This window comes from Pipistrellus hanaki, assembly GCF_964339955.1.
Source record: "Pipistrellus hanaki genome assembly, chromosome: 9".
Taxonomy (NCBI): domain Eukaryota; kingdom Metazoa; phylum Chordata; class Mammalia; order Chiroptera; family Vespertilionidae; genus Pipistrellus; species Pipistrellus hanaki.
The window spans coordinates 73542118-73562724 of NC_140511.1; the positions used below are offsets into that span (position 1 = coordinate 73542118).

Genomic DNA, 20607 nt, shown 5'->3' on the forward strand with positions numbered 1-20607 from the left:
CATATTGCTTTAAAACCTTACCGCAATTTAAAAATTTTAATGGAACTGCCAATAGAAATGTGGCACATATAACTACAGCAGCCTTATATTAGGTTTATATACCTATTTGACTAATCTTTGTCATCCCCGTTAGAATAAATTTCAATAGATAAGGCACTGTCTATTCTAACAGACTCTTGAAAGACAAAATTTAAACAAATGGGAAGACATATCAGTGTTCTTGGAAGACTCAACATCATAAAGATGCCAGTTCTTTCTAAGTTAATTTAAAATGTGACACAACCCAATACAAACAACATGGTTCCCTGCCATACCCTGCCAGGAGGCTAGACGAATTGTTCAAAATCCATTTGGAAGAATTAAAAGTGTGGTTTTAACAAAATATAGACAAAATAGGAAAGAAAATCTAAAAAGAGACCCAACTGTATCTGGAAATTACTTTGATCATATAAGTGAATAAAATTCAAACAGATAAGAATAACCTTGTTTTTAAAAGTAATTTCCATGTTTTAGAAATTTAAATGTGATTGCATATTTTTTTCATACAAACGAAAAATAACACAAAAATTCACTCTCCTGAACTCTAATTTTCTGCCTTTATCACCATTTCCAAGGATCTCACTTAGTTACCAAATTAGAATTGTTTTTCAGTAATGCTGCAATTATTCAGAAAACCCTTGCACAGCATACAATTTTACTCAGACAAAGGCAATTAAAAACACAAAGGAACAGTGTACTTTCTTTTAAATCATAACTTGAATAAGCTCTTCTTTAAGTACTTTCAGAAAATAATGATCATGATAAGTAATGAAATTGGCTATTACGAAAAGCACACACATACTCTTTGGTGAAAATCCCCCGAGGGCCAGTGGCTGTGCCCTGGCTGGCATCCAGTTTGTGTTTTTCCAGAATATTACGGGCAGCTGGACTTACGCGGAGCCTAAGAAGAAACAATGAAGATAGTGGGATCAATTAACACTCATATTTTGATTCAAATATATCCTAAAGTCAACAGTTTTTCTGATCATTAAAAAAATAGAAACATAAAGCTAAAACAAACAGCCACAGACAAATAAATTAATCTGTACTAATCTGGTTTCTATTACTATCAACACATTTTCACACAAATTTAATTAGTTACCATTTCAAAATAATCTTTTAAAAAGAGTAAATATGCACAAGGAGAAAGCTGCTACTTTTCACGTGGTTCATTCAAATAAACACTCACTGCAGTGTCCCTGGTGGGAGTTCCTTTCTGACAGGTACAGGAACGGGTGGTCCTGGGGAGGGGCGAGGCGCTGAGGGCTGTGAGGTGGCTGCTGGAGGACCTACATCTTTGGGAATCTCAACATGTTTCCAATCTTCTCCTTCTTCAACTAGCAAGCCAATTAGTGAACCTAGCCGTATACCTTTAGATCCTTCTTCAACCTATATTTTAAAAAGAAAATAACTGCAGAGATGGAAAGGCTCATGACCTCATGAATAAGCTTATTCCTTTGTTGGATGTTGCTGTGCCAGTTAGAAATATCAGTTACTTTGAGTTACATCTCCTTCCAAGTCAGCCAGCCTCCCCTTCCCACTCACTACCTCCCTTTCCTTCCTTCCTTCCCCCACTAATACCCTCCTTTACCACTTTCCCCCTCCCAGTTACTAATGCTATTTCCTGAAATAAAGGAAAAATCTAGAATCTCCCCTCTTTCTGACAGCTTTTAAACAGTAAGACATATTTATGACCATTATCCTTTTGATCTCAATCAGTACAAATCTCAAACAAAAAACTGTGGTTGCACATGTCAACTAGTTGTCTTTCTCAGAGCTCTATACAATGGCTTAGAGAACTCTTAAGAACTCATAAGAGATTAACTCCCCCAATAAGTCCTTTACTAAAATTAATTCAATGAAAAATATTTTCAGTAAGCTTAATCTAGAAAAAAGAACATCTCATTATATAGATAGAATTGGTTAACAACTCTTGTTAATGTTAAGTATAGTTCCCACCTTTTTCTACATATCTATTTACAAACCTGAGAAATAAAACAGCATGAACTTTTTTTTGAGTACATTAGAAACATGGTGGTGTCTCAACTAATCAAACACATTTTCACAGACAATGCCAATTAAAAGTGTAAGACTGAAGATAAAGCTTGATATAAATATATTTTAAATGCTTCAGTAGCATTAATTTATTTTTAAAATCTCTTATTTTTAAAAAGTCTCTATAGAACCTTCAAATGACAGTATTTTGTAAGTTCAGTAATAGAAGAAAATGCCATTCCTTTAACATTTTCTATTATATTCCCTTTCAATTACTGTAAGTAAGGTTCATTTCAGATGTAATTTAATGAATAACTGAATGACAGGCTGCAGGATGTTCACTAATATAGTAATTATAAGTAAAAGCAAAACTCCTAGAATGAGGCTGGCATTTCTGAGAGGTTCTAATTTTTATGCTGATTACTATAATATGTACTCTATTCCTTAAAGAATAGGGTGTAAGTCTGGGGAGTAAGGAAACTTTCTAATTTACTAATCACTGATGGAGAAGAAACAGAACAATGCTTTGATAAGGCAAAATATATATAAGAAATGGGTACTTAAGACTCAGAACGTTTAAGGAACTGCAAGCTGTGGAAAAACACTAAGAAACCCAAGAACATTTTTTTTTTAGTTCTTTGCCACATACTGAACAGTTTTACTTCTTTGGACTGCTCATTTGTCCTTATTACATTAAAAAGATGAGTTAGGATTATTATTAGGTTATTTTTTGAGTCTTCTAAAAATGTCTAATTATTTGCTTATGAATTGCTAACTAAGAATCACAAGGTAAAATGACTAATAATTTTTAAAACTTGATATAAAAAAGCACTAAGTGATATAAAGTCCACTTGATGTTAACTCCTATCAAAACTGAACCAGAAATAGGATCAATATCCAAGTACAAAGAACAATACTCCAATGCAAATGATTTTTTAATAAATAGGAAAGTTGTATTGGAAAAATATCAATAAATTTCTAACATCTGAATCAGACATGATATTAAATCTAAAACTGACACCACATCTGTTTTATTTATAAATCATATAAATGATTCCCATATATACCCTATCAATTGATACCTCTACAAGTAGGCAATAAGTATTTATGATAGTATCATTTCAACATTTATCATATTTAAAAATCAAATAACATTTATTTTTAACTACTCACATTTTTTTTCTTCCCATTAAAAAAATGACACCATGAAGCATAATACCCAAATATACCGGAGAAGTGTATGCTACCACACAACTTGAATATATAACAGAAGTTAAAATAATATCTATTAGAGTTCGTTCCATTTAAAGTCACTGAAATCACTAAGTGAAGTTCAGATCATTTTCTCTGGCTTTCTTTATTCCCTGAGAAATAAGAGGACTTTTAGAAGTGTGCTAGCTTCCTGTAGACTAGTGTGCTTATGTTGGCAAATGTTTAAAACTGGCACAGTCTCGGTAAAAGAAGAGTAAATAATGCTCTCTCCAAAGTGTTTAGAAACCAAACAAGGTGGCCTTTGTCACTGTTAGCACTGGGACGGCTCCACTCCACCAGAGCGATTGGAGTTCCAGAACACTTCACTCGGTCAGTTCTTTTCCAGGCACCTGCTTACTGGATAAAATTCTCCCTACTCTTGTGCCACTGATCTCCTAATGTGAAGTGTAGGGTTTTTATAGTTAGCCCTGAGAAAGCTGCTGATTAATAGTGAAATATTGGATCTGGAATCTGTCATTTAATGTACAAGCCTTCCCTTCCAGTCTTTTAGAGACTTGCTCAGTTTTCATACTGGCTCTGCTACTTGCTAGTTAGGTGACCTTAGAAAGCCGTCTCACCCTGACCGTTTCTTCATCTGTAATGGAAATAATAGTAACTACTCAGAGTTGTCATGAGGAATAAATGAGTTCGATATAAGATACAAAACAGTGCCAGAAATCTAGTAACCACTACATAACTATACAAGATGTTATTATTGTTACTACTAGGGTGTTCGTATTTTCAAGTTTTTTATTTTATTATTATTCTTAAAAATATATTTTTATTGATTTCAGAGAGGAAAGATAGAGGGACAGAGATAGAAACATCAATGATGAGAGAGAATCATTGATCAGCTGCCTCCTGCATGCCTCAAACTGGGTATCAAGCCCACAAATGGGGCATGTGTCCTTGACTGGAATCGAACTTGGGACCCTTTAGTCTTCAGGTCAATGCTCTACCACTGAGCAAAATCAGCTAAGGCTGGTTAGTGATTTTTAAAACAAAAAATATACTCAACACGGATAAAGACTGGACTTCAGAGGATTGTCCCTTGGCAGAGGCTGGAAGAACTGAAGAAGGCTTTTGACAATCTATTTTTCCACAATACTCAGAGGCTGAATTCTGTCCCAAGCCATGAACCTCTTGTAAGGGCCTCTTTACCAGAGACATCTCCATAGTCTGACATAAACCTGCAAATGTGCTCAGAACAGCCTACCCTCATCTATGTACCAAAGGATAGGAGGTGAATTCAAGAGACACAATAACTTCTGTGTAAAGGGGTTCATTCCATTTAAGTTCTAATAAATACAGTGCTTTGATTCTGATATTTAAAAAATAATCAGTAAGTTAAACAATTATTTAAATATTTTTTTAAGTTTAGAAGTAGAACACTCCAGAACTGCTAAGTGAATACTGAGTACTAACTGCAGTGGTTAGTGGAGATGAGCTAAGTAACCTGACTGGCCTAATGGGTTTGAAAACCTAGTAAAGAATTTCCATGTTAACCATTATACAGCTTTCAGTTGTTTTTATTCTTTAATATATACAGATTGACTTATATGCCAACGAACTTGAGTTTAAAAGGAAGATAACTAAGAAACACTGAGGCTGAAAACAAATCAAGGACAAGACAAGGTAAACTGCAGCATATACCACCTCATTTTTTCACTATTTTCCCCTATAAAAGTGTATATATGTTGTACATTAATATACTCCCATTTCTATTAAAAAAGCATGTGAAATAATAAAGCCATAAAGTCCTAAAATATACATACAATCTTTTCTTTGGCAAGAAAATAGCTATTTGTGCCCCGAAAGCTGCTATCAATCATACCCCCCATTGCTTTCCAGAGCATTAGGGGGCCAGATGAACAGCCACTCCTGGCCTGTGGCATTCATTGTTAGCAATGTGAAATGCACTGCAAAGCAGCTTACTGAAAAATGCTATCAATTCTGGGAGACTTTCACAGCCAATAACCCAGACAATCTTGAACCCAGCTTGCAAAAAGCACACAGGATAAAATGTAGCTGGATTTATTACATATGGAAATTCAAACAACCTTTTTTGTTTTCAAATCCTTTGCATAAATTAGTCAAAAAACTATTTTTATATGAATATTTATATTTTCAAAGCCTACAATCTTAGCTGCTACATCATATATTTATATTTAGTTATAAAGGTAAAGAAACTTTAGCCTTCTGCTCATATTTCCTCCAAGGAAGCATTTTCAACCATGTGTTTTACATGGCTATTAATATTGTAGATGACAAATAAAGGAAGTTTGTCAAATTAGATTATAAAAAAATAAAATGTAAGCAACTAGAAAAAAGGGAAAGGAACAAAAAAATAAGAAACATAAATGAAAACTGTGTCAAGATCTCCGTCTAATGAGAGTGTAACATTTCAAAGTGTGGTCTGTGGACAGAATATACAAAAGAAGATATATCCATGCTCAAAGCAGAACTGAACTGGAGTTTCGGAATTAAAAACACATGTAACAAAGGACTACTACCAATAGAAGCACAGCTTACCTGTACAAATCAAACAGAGAGGCATGAATGGATACTTATCGTCTAGTCACAAACAAACATTACAATTTATTGGACAACCTTGCAGAGAGCATGGGATCTAATGGTCACCCAGAGCCGAGTGAGTGCTGGTAATTATAATATTGATGGGAATAACAACATTTTTGGCACTTGGTGGGTGATAGGTCTTGTGATGAGTGCATACATCTTCTCTCAATCTCTACCAGCACCCCCATGACATGGGTATTTTTATCTCCACTTTATTTTTATTTTTTTTAAAATATATTTTTTTATTGATTTTGTACAGAGAGGAAGGGAGAGAGATAGAGAGTTAGAAACATCGATGAGAGAGAGTCATCGATCAGCTGCCTCTTGCACACCCCCTACTGGGGATATGCCCGCAACCAAGGTACATGCCCTTGACCGGAATCGAACCCGGGACCTTTCAGTCCCCAAGCCAACGCTCTATTCATTGAGCCAAACTGGTTTTGGCTTTATCTCCACTTTATTATGAAGAAAAGGCAGAGAGAAGTCACAGGATTTGCCAATCATTACGTCATGAATAACTGGCCAACTCATTAGCTATATGAATCAGGCAGTACTGAGACCCCAGAGCCTGCAATTTTAGTTGCTACACCTGCTGTCTATTAGATGTTCTGGAAGAGAAGAAACAAACATGCACCATTATAGTAACCCTACCTAGTCAGGCTTTAAGCATTTTAATTTACTTACTTTTCACATATACTCTGATATTCTGTTTAAAAACTAATATGCTTATTACATAAAATTTGGAAAATATAGCAAAAATGGGGAAGGAAGATCACTTGGTTCCCTCCCCAAAGACAAACACATAACATTTTTATAACATTTTATTCTTTTCTATATTTATGTTTTTCCTTGTAGTCCACAAGATTGTAATCAATGTCAACATATATTTAAAAACCATTTTTCCAAACATTTTTTAGTATTTACTAATGTATAATATGTAAAGAAATCACGTTGGTTTTTAGAAACAAATTTTAATGGCTACAATGGCTTCTTCTGTTGTTTAAGAGAGCTCTCTTCTATTGCTAGACGTTTTGTTTGGAGGGCTATATCAACTTCAACCTCTAGTGAAGCCACTAGAGTACCCAGGATGTAGTTCCATATTTTATATTAGTTATAAAGAAGAGATTGCCCAGAGAAGAGCTCTCAAAATGATTCTGATGAGGAGAAAATTCTAGTGTCCTAAATTAAATTACAGTAGGCCTGAGGGTGGAAGGAAGAGACAGGAGAGGTTACTGCCAGGCAGAACCAACAAAAGACTGCTTACATTCCCGAGTGTGCACTGAAGCTGATTTAACTTCAAGGTGACTATCTCCAGGATTATTTAAAGAGAATAGCCAAGTAGCCCACCAGCAGTGCCTCCGCTTCTTGCTTACGCTAGAACTTTCTGGACTGTGACCGACAACCAATCCACAGGAACAAACACTATGTATTTAGCACAGAACTGGTGCTTCTTGACCACCCCCAACCGCCTTGATCTACAGCCAATGCAAATTCTTTCAAAACAATGTCTATCTTCTTCCCCAAACTGTTTGTCCTTCAACTCCAGGACAGCTGTCCTGTTTTCATCCAGCACTGCTGCTGGGGGTTCAGACTTTCAGCTGTAGGGCCTGGTTCTTTTTCTGGCTAGCATTTGGCTCAACAAATCCTTTCTTATAAAAATGTTTTTGTTAAACAACTGCATATATTTAAACTAGAGACTTGGTGCATGAAATTCATGCACGGGTAGGGTAGGCCTGGCCAATGATCAGGCTGATCAGAGCTTTCTGGCTGCCAGCTGGGGCCTTCCTAGTGGTCAGTGTATGTCATAGCGAGCGATTGAACTCCCTTGGCATGTGTGTGTGTATATATATATATATATATATATATATATATATATATATATACACACACACACACACACACACACACACACACACACACACACATATTTACACACACACACACACACACACACACACACACACACACACACAGATTTAAAGGAAATGACTGGTCTTGCTGGATCCACAGCATATTTTCCATAAAAATGTTCATGGAACAGAACTTATACTATCAACAGAAAAGACTGTCAACTTGATTATATTCTATACATACATTTTTATATAAATATGCATTTTAAATTATAAAAATGTCTAAATTGTGAGAATGAGTAAGAATGGGACTAGGCCAGTGAGTGTGACTATGAAACCTATGGAAAAGACTTCCCAGAACATCTTAAAATAGTCTTGTCTAGAGGAAGGAGCTGAGCAGATGGCAGCTTTATACGCCTGCAGTCCTGGGGGGGTCCCAGGGAGCAATAAAGATAGGATTTATCATTCTCATGATATAAGAATAAAACATTCCTTCTTTTTCATTTTACCAACTATAAACTTCGAAATTGCTATTTCTAAGAATTACCCTATTGCTTTCTTTGTCTTCAAATTCCATCTCAAATAGCCTTCTCTCATCCCTCAGGCCAGAATGCTTTTCATACCTCACTAGAAAATCCAAACACCAAGTACTACTGTTGAGGTTGAAACAGTTCTCTGGGGTCTGATCACCACGGGCTATTCTTAAACCTTAATACTAAAATATTTTATACATCTGAATTTAAAATATAAGAAATCTTCATCTGTTGTAAACAATCAAAATAAACTTACCACTATTTTGGCCAAAATGCCATCATCACTTGCATCTAAGGTCACCACAGCTTTGTCCGTCTCTATCTCACATAAGGCGTCTCCGGCACTCACAGCTTCCCCTACAAAACAAGACTGGGTTTGTTTTGTTTTTTAAAATACACATTTTAGTATGTGAGTTGGTGTGTGTATATGTTTGTAAAAACATGAGTAATAAGTACCAAAATATCAGTGTTTGTTTCTAGGCTGTGGAATTACAAGTAATTCTCATCATGTATATATGAGTGTTTGCATGTGTGTAAGAGTATATATGAAGATACAGCGAATAGCAATGAATGCACATCCTCTTCTGAACAAATCAATTCCAGATCCCATATTCCTCCCTTTATAGTATACTTTGACTATTATTCCATGAAGAGAAAAGTGTTACAATTAATAGCACTTCTGGGTTCACAACGTAGGCTGAGTTCAGAAAACCTGTTGGCACTACAGAGTATAAATGAATAAAGCATATTAAGCAAAAAGAGAGATAATCACAGATACAATGAGGTCAAATAAGAAACATTTCTGTGCAACAGAAACAGTAGAGAAATTAAAAAATGTTGAGCAGGACCTGACTGGCTGGTTTCTAGATCTAAAAGCAGATTGGGGCAAAGTGTAGTAGTTGCTCTTAGAGTAAAGGGAACTAAAAGTGGCCTCCTGAAGCCAGGAGGCTCAAATCAGACTCTCAACTTAAAGCTAGGACTGGGTCTGGGTTCCTCTGCTCATAATAATCGGAGGCTGATAACAGAGGTGATCGTCGCCTGCCGACTAGGACTGTGGCTTTAAGAACTGTGGGTCTAGGAAGGTGGGTGAACAAAAACACTGCCTCAAAACCAGGAACAGAGCCAAGCCACTTTCGGGCTCCGCTACTACACTTGCTAATATCTCTAGTATCAATAGCTAAATCCCTGATTGGAGGGCGGAGGAAGGGAAGAGTAGGGGACAGGTAGGAAGACATTAAAACACAAAACCTTCCACTCAAAAGTAAATTGCAAGACAGAGTTCCAAAATATATGAAGAAATTTAATGTTAAGAAAGAAAAACCATAAAATCACTACTAAGAACAGAAACTCATTTCAGATGCAATTCATTTAGAAGACCCATCAAAAAACAAGAGATAGAAAAAATAATAATGTACAGAAATAAAATAATATCAGGTAGAATGAAAAAAACTAATTAGAAATCTTGGAAATGAAAAATAGTCAGTGAAATAAAAAGAAACAATCAATGGGGTGTATTTTGGATGAGCAGAGTGAAGTGAATTGGTCAATTATAGATAGCATTAAGAAACTACCTGGAACTTAATGTAGGCAGACAAGATAAAAAATAGAAGAGGCATTAGACATAGATTGAGGTTGCAATGTTTGTTTAATGGAGTTTAAGGGAAGAGGCTGGAGGGAATGGTGGAGAAGCAATACATGAAAAGATAACTACTGAGAATTTTCTCAGAAATGAAGAATCATGTACCCTCACAATGAAAGCGTTCTGAATGAGTTTAGAATATGCCTATCTATGGTGGATAGACTGGGAGAGGGCACAGGGAGCCTTGCAGCTTGTTGGAAATATTCTACATCTTGCTCTACCTGAGCTTATGCTTTCTGGCAAGTAATAACTTGATAAAGAAAAGGCTAAACAGAAAAAAAAGTATTAGTCTGTATAAACTGGAATCCACATTAGATACACTTAAGAGAAATTGTATACTATCATCAATAAAAACACAATCATAAAAGCTTTCGGAGGAAAAAAATCAGATTACCTCAATGAGATGCCAGACTGAGAGCACACTTCTCAGCAGCTGCTATAGAGGTCAGAAGACAATGCAGAAGTATCTTCAAAAAGCTGAGGAAAAATAACTGTCTAGAATTTTACATGTGGCCAAACCATCATTTAAGAATGAAGAAAAAGTATTCTTTAGACATATAAAAGCTAAGAAAATTTATCATGTACTGATGAATTATTACAAACTACAGTTCATCAAGAAGAAAAGTGTTCACAAAGGTAACCCATGGACTATAAGAAACAATTAGCAGAGAAGTTGATAAAAATGTTAACTATTAATTTAAAATATTTCTGAGTGTTTATAAAGGTGTAAAGCTGAAACTCTAAAAAAGAATAAGATGAAAAAGGGAATGTTCAGATGATCATTAAAGCATGCTAAGAACTTTGATATAGATAGGAGGAAAAAATATCAAATAATCTAGACTTTATTGGCAACATTTAATATTACCTTAAAAACTTAATAGTGTACACCAAAAACTTAAAAAATAGAAATATCTACAGTATTCAAAAAGCTGAGGAAACACAGAAAATAATAAAAACGAACATCTAACTGAAGGCAGATACATAAGAACAACAGAAAAGAATAAAACAAAAAGGTAGAAATACGTTCAAATGTGTCAGTAATTGTAATAAATATAAATGGCTTAAATCCACCTACCAAAAGCAGAGGTTATCAAAATTTAAAAAATAAAAATATGGTAAATATGGCTTATAACCAAACAAGACCTAAAACAAAAATAAAAAAATAAGGGACAAAAGAAATATGCAACATACAGATACATCTATTAGGAAAAAAAAGTGGGGGGGGGGGGGCGCGCTTGCTTTTTCTTTGCTATGGCTTTCCACAATTTATGAGAAGTATCTGGTAATTAAACCTGAAAACTGTTAGTTCCTCTGATTCAAACAGCCCCTCTTTTCAAATAGCAAGACAAGATAATCTACTTTCAAGGCTACATTCTTGAAAATACAGTGGTGCCTCGCACAACGAACTTAATTCGTTCCAGGAGTAAGTTTGTTATGCGAAAAGTTCGTTATGTGAAACGCGTTTTCCCATAACAATACATGTTAAAAAAAATAATTCGTTCTGTAGCATAAAATATGCTAAGATGACATAAAAAAAGATAAATTTTTTGTTATTATTTTTATTTAGATACATCTAAAAACATAATTTTTTTTTTAAAAAAACATATTTTTTTAATTTTAAGACAGACTAAGTAGAGTCTACCGAATCTTGCACATCTTCATCCATTTTCTGCTTTTTGGCCGATGGTTTCATGAAAAACCTGTCCAAAGTCGTTTGTTTTTCTCTTTTCTCCAACATCTGCCGGAAATAACGGACAAGAGTATCGGAGTAAAGATCGTTGATCCTGTTTGCTTCAGCTGAATCCGGATACAGTGTATTGAGTTTAACTTAAAAGGACGACTGCCGTGATACGTGCGTGATTTAATTCGTAATGAAGAACGATTGCCGCGATACGTGCTTAAGTTAAGCGCAGTGACTAACGACTGCCTGCAGTGCCTGCGCGGAAGGATGCAATACATCGGCAGCGATCGTGGAAGCTCGGGCGAAGCAGTCGTGGAAGCTCGGGCGACTTCGTTGTGTGAAACGAAGTTCGTTGTATGAATCATGAAATGAAGTTCGTTGTGTGCAGCGTTCGCTGTGCGAGGCGTTCTTTATGCGAGGCACCACTGTACCTTTTCCCTGCTGTTTTTATAATACAGGGATAATTAGTATAAACTTTTCTTCCCACTGCACTTCAAACAAGCCTTTTAGGAAAGCCTCATAATTTTTGCTCCAAGCATGTTATATAGGCTTGGAAAAATACTGATTTGACACCTCCCAAGACATCAGCAGGGGCTGCCTCTTGAATAACAAACAAAACAAACTACAACCCACCCACCTCTCTTCCACCCCCCATATTTGCTCAATTTCAGGTCTCAAATCCCCACCCTTCCTTATTGCTTAGCAATAGTCACAGCTTATAAAAAGGAGGCTGCCCTTTGTTTTCTTGGCCTTGTACAGATTAACAATGCACTGACCCTTCCTTTCCCCTCTGGGGAAAGTAAAATAAACTCCCTCTCTCTTACTACCTCTTCTCTCAGTTGTGAATTCTTTCACAGCCCAAATCACCAGCCAAAACCCTACCACACACCCCTCACATACACACCAAGAAACAGTTGTACAACAATATTAATAGGCATACTCAATAGGACATGAAGAAAAATCTAAAATACTAAGAAAGTTCACTGTACAGAAACTACTTCATTGTACACCAAAATTCTCACAGAGGTGGTTATAATACCTCTTAGTTAAAACAGTTCAGAACCACCAATATATATACTCCATTAATGAAATAAACAAACTTATCTGTTAGATAATATTTAGTGAAAACCCTAAAAGAAAAGGTGCTTGGTCTGACTCCAAGGAGATTTTTTTTTTACTGAACAAATATTTATTGAAAACGCATTAGCACACTCAAGATACAAAACTGAAGGTGGGGCGGGGGAAGAGTTAAGATTTCTGGCCTCAGGAAGCTTATTTACTTTCTAGTGTAAAGCTAATTGGAAATTACAATAAGATTAGGTGAAGTCTAGATGCTATGGGTATATTCAGAAAGGGCATCTACCTCCATTTTTGGAAGGTGAAGGACATCTAATCTGAGCCTGAAAAGATGAGGGAGAGGTAATGAAGTAAATGGACCTTAATCCAGGCAGAAGGCAGGACATACCCAAAGGCCTGGGGGTAAAGAAAACAGGGAACTTTGGAGGATTTTCCTAGCAATACCTGAAAAGGGCTGAGATATTAGGATGGTCTGGTAAGTAGGAATCAGTTAAAAAAAAAAAAAATACAGAGAAAGCTACAGCAAAAGATTATATAATCTTACTTCTTTATAAGACAGATGTTTTAATAGTTTAAATAGATTGTACTTCAAAAGGAAAAAATCACACCTTTATATGTTTCTGCTGTAACCATGGAAAAAAAAAACTGAACCAGGCAACCTAGCAATTAAATACTTCTTTTAGACACCTAGAAAAAGACAAAATGTTTTTATCACTTGAGCTCATCTATTCCATATTCTAAACATCCTTTAAGAACCACCCATAGCCCAAACTGGTTTGGCTCAGTGGATAGAGCATCAGTCTGAGGACTAAAAGGTCCCAGGTTCAATTCTGGTCAAGGGCATGTACATTGGTTGTGGGCACATCTGCGGTAGGGGGTGTGCAGGAGGCAGCTGGTTGATGTTTCTCTCTCATCTATGTTTCTAGCTCTCTATCCTTCTCCCTTCCTCTCTGTAAAAAAAATCAATAAAATATATTAAAAAACACACACAAAAAAAACCACCCATAAATTCTACTTCAGCCATAGATCAATCTAAATGGACTTGTTCCTGTTCCTGAATTCTTATAGTTGTAATTTATTTCCAATGAATCAAAAATTGCATTACAGAATGTTATGTTGCTACTATTAATTACTTTTAAAAAAAAATTAGGTTCCCTCTTTCTACCAAACTATGGGTGTCTTCACAACAGGAACAGGACAGGTCCTAAGTATTTTATAGTCTACCTAATTCCCCAGGCTAGGACCTTACAGATAATGAGTTTGAGATTAAAACACTTTAGAAAAAAATGAACAATAATTTCACACATCCTCATTTCCTCAGAAGGTATACATCAAACTGTCGAGTTTAAAACATCTTATTATTACCTAAGAGCACAGTACTCTTAATTTATTATGAAACTAAGGTTCTATCTATCAATTAATCAAACATAATGTACATGCCAAAAGAAAATTCTGAGACCCAATAATGAGCCAGGAAGATTCCAAATATACTCAGTGCAGCCTTGATCCACAATTTAGCACTGTAATTGGGAAAGCTGCAAGGCAGAGTAGTTACAAGGAACTCTTGCAACTCAGACAGGTTTGAGTCTAAGCTCTGACACTTACTATAGTAATCTTGACCAAGTTACATAATCTCTCTCTCAAAAAAGTTTTGAATGTGCAGCTATATTAAAAACAAAATCACAGAACTGGAGATGTTATGTTAACTCTTCACACACATCTTCAAATAATACTTGGCAACATCCTTAGATGAAAATGGTAGGTATGTTATTAGTAACCAAGACTCATTCTAGCTCCCTAGTCCATACCCTGTTATTTCAAACAGATCATTCCACAAATATTCATGCACAAGACATTATACTAAGCACTGGGTATAAATACAACAATAAGATATGGTTCTGTCCATAAGTTGGTAGTCGAGAGAAGATGAGAAGCTAGGACAGAGCATCATGGCCAGTGTGAGGTGACTGACAGGGGCTCCTCAGCTGCCATGTTGAGGGCTGGCTGGTTGCAGAAAGAGATGGCAGCCTTGCCATGTCCCTGTGCCAACTCTTCGTGGTGCAGACGAGGTGGAGCGGGCCCGGAGCGAGAGTGCGGGCCCCAGGAGGGGCCAGAGCGGAGGCCAGCCCGGGGGCCGCTCCCCAGCACCGAAGCCAGCAGCATCATCCTGATCCTTTGTCCCCCTGGGAAGCTGCCAGAGCCCAGGAACGGAGTATGGAGAGGCTTCCCGTTCTCTTTAAACATTCTGGGTAGGAGGTATGGTTTTGATGAAAACACAGTTCGTGGTGGTGTTTATGTCGTTAATGAAACATATCCTGTGGCTTTTACAAAATAACTTGATTCTGCCAAGAATAAAAGTCTTAATTTAAAAGATGTGCGCGGTAGCCCTAGCCAGTGTGGCTCAGTTGGTTGGAGCATCATCCCTTGCACTGAAGGAGTCACAGGTTTGATTCTGGTCGGGGTACATACCCAGGTTTTGGGTCCAATTCTGGTTGGGGTGTATATGGGAGGCAATCGATGAATGTTTTTCTCTCACCTCAATGTTTCTCTCTCTAAAATCAATAATAATAATTAAAAAAAACCACATCCTTGAGTGAGGATTAAAAAGATGTTTGTGGTAATATTGGCGGGGTGTGTGTGTGTGTGTGTGTGTGTTAGTTTTTATATACGTAAGACCAAGTCAATCAAACCTATTTTAATGTTCATTAAAGAAAAAAATAATTTTGTGGTACACTGAACCATCATGACAACCATGATTAGAAAAAAAAAAATACCTCAATTATTTATTTAACAAATATTTACTAACTGCTCTTATGTGTAAGACATTGTATAGGACAGTTTAAGTAAAAAAATGTTAGACCTGCTTCAAGAAGTCCTAATCAAAGTAAAGAGTACAAGCAAACAAGCAGCAATGCCTGCTCCACCCAATCACTGCCTGCAGCAGAGTGGGAAGCTAGAGGAGCGCCCCCCCACACCCCCCCCCTGCCGGCAAGTCTGCCAACTCTTCATTTCATCAGACACAGGATATTATTTGCATGGCCAAGTCCCCAGGCAACCTGGCTCCTAGGCCATCTGAGGTTCTGCCTAGAGGGCTAAGGACACAGTTTGAGAAGAAAATGGCTAGGTAAAGGGGTAACTCCCTTCACTCTCCTGACCTGTTGTATTTTACTAGAGGCCCAGTACACAAAATTTGTGCAAAGGGGGTTGGGGGTCCAGCCTGCACCCTCTCACAGTCCGGACTGCTGGCTCCTAACCACTCACCTGTCTGCCTGCCTAATTGCCCCTAACCACCTCTGCCTCAGCCCCTGCCATTGCAGCTTCGTCCTGAATGACATCTAAAAGGTAGTTCGGCTGTCCGGTCTAATTAGCATATTATGCTTTTATTATTATGGATTATTATTATAGATTGCACTGTTCATTACACGTACCTGACTTATGTGGTTGGTGAGTGGTTATTGTATTGGACGGTGCAGACAAGAACATTTCCATCACCACTGAAAGTTCTACTGAAAATTCCACTCACTAATTCTAAAATAATGACATAACAGAAATATTAACAAGAGTAAAAAAGCATAGTGATGGAATATTATTAACTAACAAAAGAAATGAATTGCTACAACATGAAAGAGCCTTAAAATCATGCTAATGGAAGAAGCCAATCACAAAAGACTATATACTAGTGTACATAGATTCTATTTACATATGTTCTGACAAAAAGCTCCTCAGGATTAAGTCTAGTGATATAGGAAAAGGGACTGCAACCAGGCAATAGGTATCTTTTGAGATGATGGAAATATTCTAAAACGATTGTGGTGATGATGGCAAAACTATATATTTACTAAAAGTCATTAAGTTGTGCACTTAAAATAGGCAAATGTCATGTCATGTAAATTATACCTCAATAAAGCTGTGTTAAAATAGAAGTATACTGAAAAAATTTTGATATTTGTGAAATACCCATTTCAAAAAATGTCCATTTTAGCACCACAAACACAGTATAAACACACCCAAATTAATAAAAAATCAAAGCCTCTTCTAGCAGCCAATGTCAGATACCCATACAACTTCTGGTGGTACCTAGTGATAACACTTCAGTGACAAATTCCTTCAAGACAGCTTCACTTCTGAATTTTACACACTATTATATAGTTTACAACTTCCACACCACCACCTAAACACTCCCAGTCCCATGACAGAAGGAATTCCCACATAAATGGCGGAAGAGAGAGGACACCGAGAGCAGAAGCAGCAACCAGCACTGAAGCAGCGCACTCCGTATGTGCCAGACACCACGTCTTTGTGGCTCAGTTCTCCACGTAACTGTCTCAGCCTGGCTCCGAGCCAGAGCTTCAGAACATGCTCTTCAATCTCTCAAGAAAGAAAACAATGTTTTTCATACACTCAAATATTCTCTCACCACAGGGGCAACAAGGATATTTTCTTCCTTTTTAAAAATTTTAACAAAATCGACTTTTAATTAAACTGAAAATGTCAGAAGCACACTTTCCACCCCAAATAACCAACTTGTGGAATCACATACAGCTCAATTCACCTTTCAAGAGATGTTGCGTGTTGCCTAGCACTTTTGAAGTATTTTCTCTACTAATTTTATGATGTATATTCTTTACTTAATCCTCAGACTGAAATGAAGTATTCTAATGCTCATTATAAAACTACTTTTCAAATATTCATTAGAGCAACAAAGATGGGAATAATTTATATGCTATATTATTTGCATGTTTTTGTGACTGAAAAAAAGAAAAGAAAATGAAATTAAGTTGTTATTAGAGAATTCTAAAGCCAGGGATATATCTTACATCTCATCTAATTCAACTCATTCCCAGATATTTCACGGCAGAGTGGGAACCCCAAAATACAAACCTTGATCCCTAGACCAGCATTCTTTTCATGGCACACTACTGTCTTGGCTTAAGACACGTGTGTGTGCACACGCACACACGACTATTACAGTAAGTATGAATAACAGTCTCAGATTTTCAAGAAAATTTGAAGACTGAACTGCTATCCATTAAAAGTTATCACATTAACCTTCTCTTCAAAACAAATCAGATTCATAATCAGATATAACACTTCTTTTTCATGAAAAAAATGTCAATCCTCTTACTGTTTGAAGATCTACTCATAGTTTTAAATTATGATGATCATACATTAATAAGACCTTAAGATAAATTTTAAACACATACCGTAGCTATTAAGAGAAAAAGGTATGTAAAAAGTTTGCTGCCAGAATAGAAATAATTTTAATACAGAATGATTGAATCAAGTTATTATAAATATATCAAGTACTAAACATTCTTAGACAATCATACCCATGTGTACAATACATAAATGTTTACAGTAAATTATGCTCAATTAAATCACAAAGGTGATGAACTTAAAAAAGAAGCCAGTGAATGACTGAGAACCAAGAATTAATATTGCTCTCAATTATTTGTAGTGTATTAGCAAACAAACATTTCTCCTCAGTTAACAGGACACAGAATTTTAAGAAAAACCTCCTAGAAAATGTCCTTTATAAAATAGTACACTGAAATCAAAAGGAAAAAAGAACAGACTGATGAGACAATTTGTCTCCAGGCTCTTTATCATACTCTCCATTATCATGGCTGTGAATAACTATCAGATCACCAGTGAGCTAGAAGTCTGAGAGATAAATGTGGTCCAAAGAATCCTCTTATCTACTGGCCTATCAGTTCTCAAAGTGTGAAAAAATTTAATCTTTTATAATAACCCTGAAAGTCTGTTCTTGTCTCAATTACTACAATATTTAATGAAACCAACACTTTATCATACTGATCGTGGAAATAGCCAAAGCTCTGCAATTTATCAGGAAAAGGAAATTTAAAAATAGAATCCAAGTGATTACAATTTTTTTAGAAAGATGAAACTTTCTTAGATACTGATAATTATTTTAAATGATGGCAACAGCCATGCAGAGCCAAATCCTCGAAGTGCTTCCTATTGAAGCACTGGCTGTTTCAATCATATGACATGTCTTTCTCAAATTCTAGAAATAAATTTATGATGTTGAAACTAGAAGTTAAGTATAAGGACTAAAACTTGAGAGGAAAAAAAACACCTTAAAATATTTTTTAACATTCTCTGCTTATGGAAGGTTACAGGCTGAATCCAGAAAACTTCTGCTACACTAACATGGAAAAATTTTGTTTAAACAAACTTAACTAGCAGAGGAACCCAATTTATTGCATTTACCATGTACTAAGTAATACAACTGATTTTTAAAAAAATGATCAAATAACACAAGACAGTAATAATGTTCTTGCTCACCTTCCTTTTTCAGCCATTTCACAATGTTCCCTTCTTCCATTGTCGGAGACAGGGATGGCATCAGTATCTTAATAGGATCAGCTGAAAGTGAAAAAAGGAAAGATTAGCCACAAAAACATAATGCACCTCACAAGGCATCAATAGAAAGTTCAAGTAAATTAATATCAACTTCAATTTGAGGAAGAAAATATTCCAAAGTTGAAAAGACTCCTAACTGGTCAAACTAAGTATAGAAATAGTATAGAAACATGAAATTCTCAACTTTTAAAAATTTTTTTTGAATATTTTCAACTCCTTTCTAATAGTGTGCTCTGCATATTTTTAAGCCAGATGTTTCTAAAATTAAAAAATAGAAAAGTTGATTTATATTTCATCTTCTCCATCCCCTTTTGTTGATGTAAAAAGTATTTACAAATAAAATGATCAACAAAAAAGACAAATAATTAAAAGAAATTAGAGTTCTGATAACCTATAACAGAATAATCAAGGTTAGACTTTAACAAATTGGTTGTGTTTTTATTTTCCTCTAATATTATATTATTCAAGAATCAAATGTTCTTGCTGGAATATGTGAAAGGAAAGGTATGCTTTGTCAGGCAGGACCAGACCAAGTGAACCTAAGTGGTTAGTTAAATTGACCCTCGAGTGTGTTCCGTACCACAATTCAACTGGGGATACAAAAAGGCAGACTGGGGGAAAAGATCCGAGTAAATACTTGCCTTTGTCTTTTCCTCATTTTCTTTTAAGAACTGCCTACCTGGAGGGTACCTGGAGGTACATATATCAGCTTTTTTCACTTTTTACAAGAAATGAAAATGTTTGCATCGCTTAATGAAAAACAATCAAGCACATTTGCCCACAGGATGTTCAGCCAGCCTAAGCCTGAGCATTTAGTTTTTGAGAACTGGGTTTTGAAAAAGGAAACTAATATGAAAAAATCCTACAATCTAATAGCACCATGATAAGAGGCCAGCCTTGAAAGACACAGCTTAAAACAAATCCCAGTTTGTTGCTTCTAAGAAAAAGATCAAGGCTGGCATTATGAGAGAATATTTCATAGGCACATGCATATTAAATTTATATAAAATAGAGTTCCACTTCAAAGAAGCAAAATAAATGGACCTCATTGCTTCTAAGTCCAGATTCCAATTTATGACAAACACTAAATCACTTCTCTCAAAACAAAGTCTGTCTTCAATATTTTTACATTTTGGTTCTAGCTGCCATGATACAATTCATATTTATGATTCTTTATGCCATTATAATCTCTCACCTAACAGCCCTTCACATTTCCATTATTCCTGACATTAAGGACTATATTATAAAATTTCTGCATTTATTATTGTTTTCAAAATTACCACATCAAAAGCTGCAGAATTGCCCATATTTTAAAATAAAAAGAATGTAATCATTCCTAATACAGCCAGCCTCCATGGATGAATTGAAATTGCTTCTCTGAATAATAACAATAAAAAATAAAAATTGTGTAATAAATCACTACCCTTATTCTGAAATGAAGGTGACAAAAAACATAGACAGTCATTTTAGACATCTCCATTATTCAGTAATATCTTTTGATTGATTACACTGGCTTACTTATGGCAGGTAAAATGTGCAATGTATTTACTTTTTTAAAAAAATTCTCCAAGTGCTTAA

The 20607-nt window shown here is 35.8% G+C and overlaps 1 protein-coding gene across 1 annotated transcript in view; it reads right to left on the reverse strand.

Annotated features, from left to right (window-relative positions):
• The window catches only part of PDHX (pyruvate dehydrogenase complex component X), a 44039-nt gene that overhangs the window by 15640 nt on the left and 7792 nt on the right, over positions 1-20607 (reverse strand). Inside the window, exons 2-5 of the mRNA XM_084895513.1 lie at positions 18952-19032; positions 8502-8602; positions 1229-1428; positions 842-940 (exon numbers count right to left, since the gene is read on the reverse strand). Coding sequence (XP_084751639.1) covers positions 842-940; positions 1229-1428; positions 8502-8602; positions 18952-19032 — 481 coding nt within the window. The remainder of the gene's footprint in view (positions 1-841; positions 941-1228; positions 1429-8501; positions 8603-18951; positions 19033-20607) is intronic.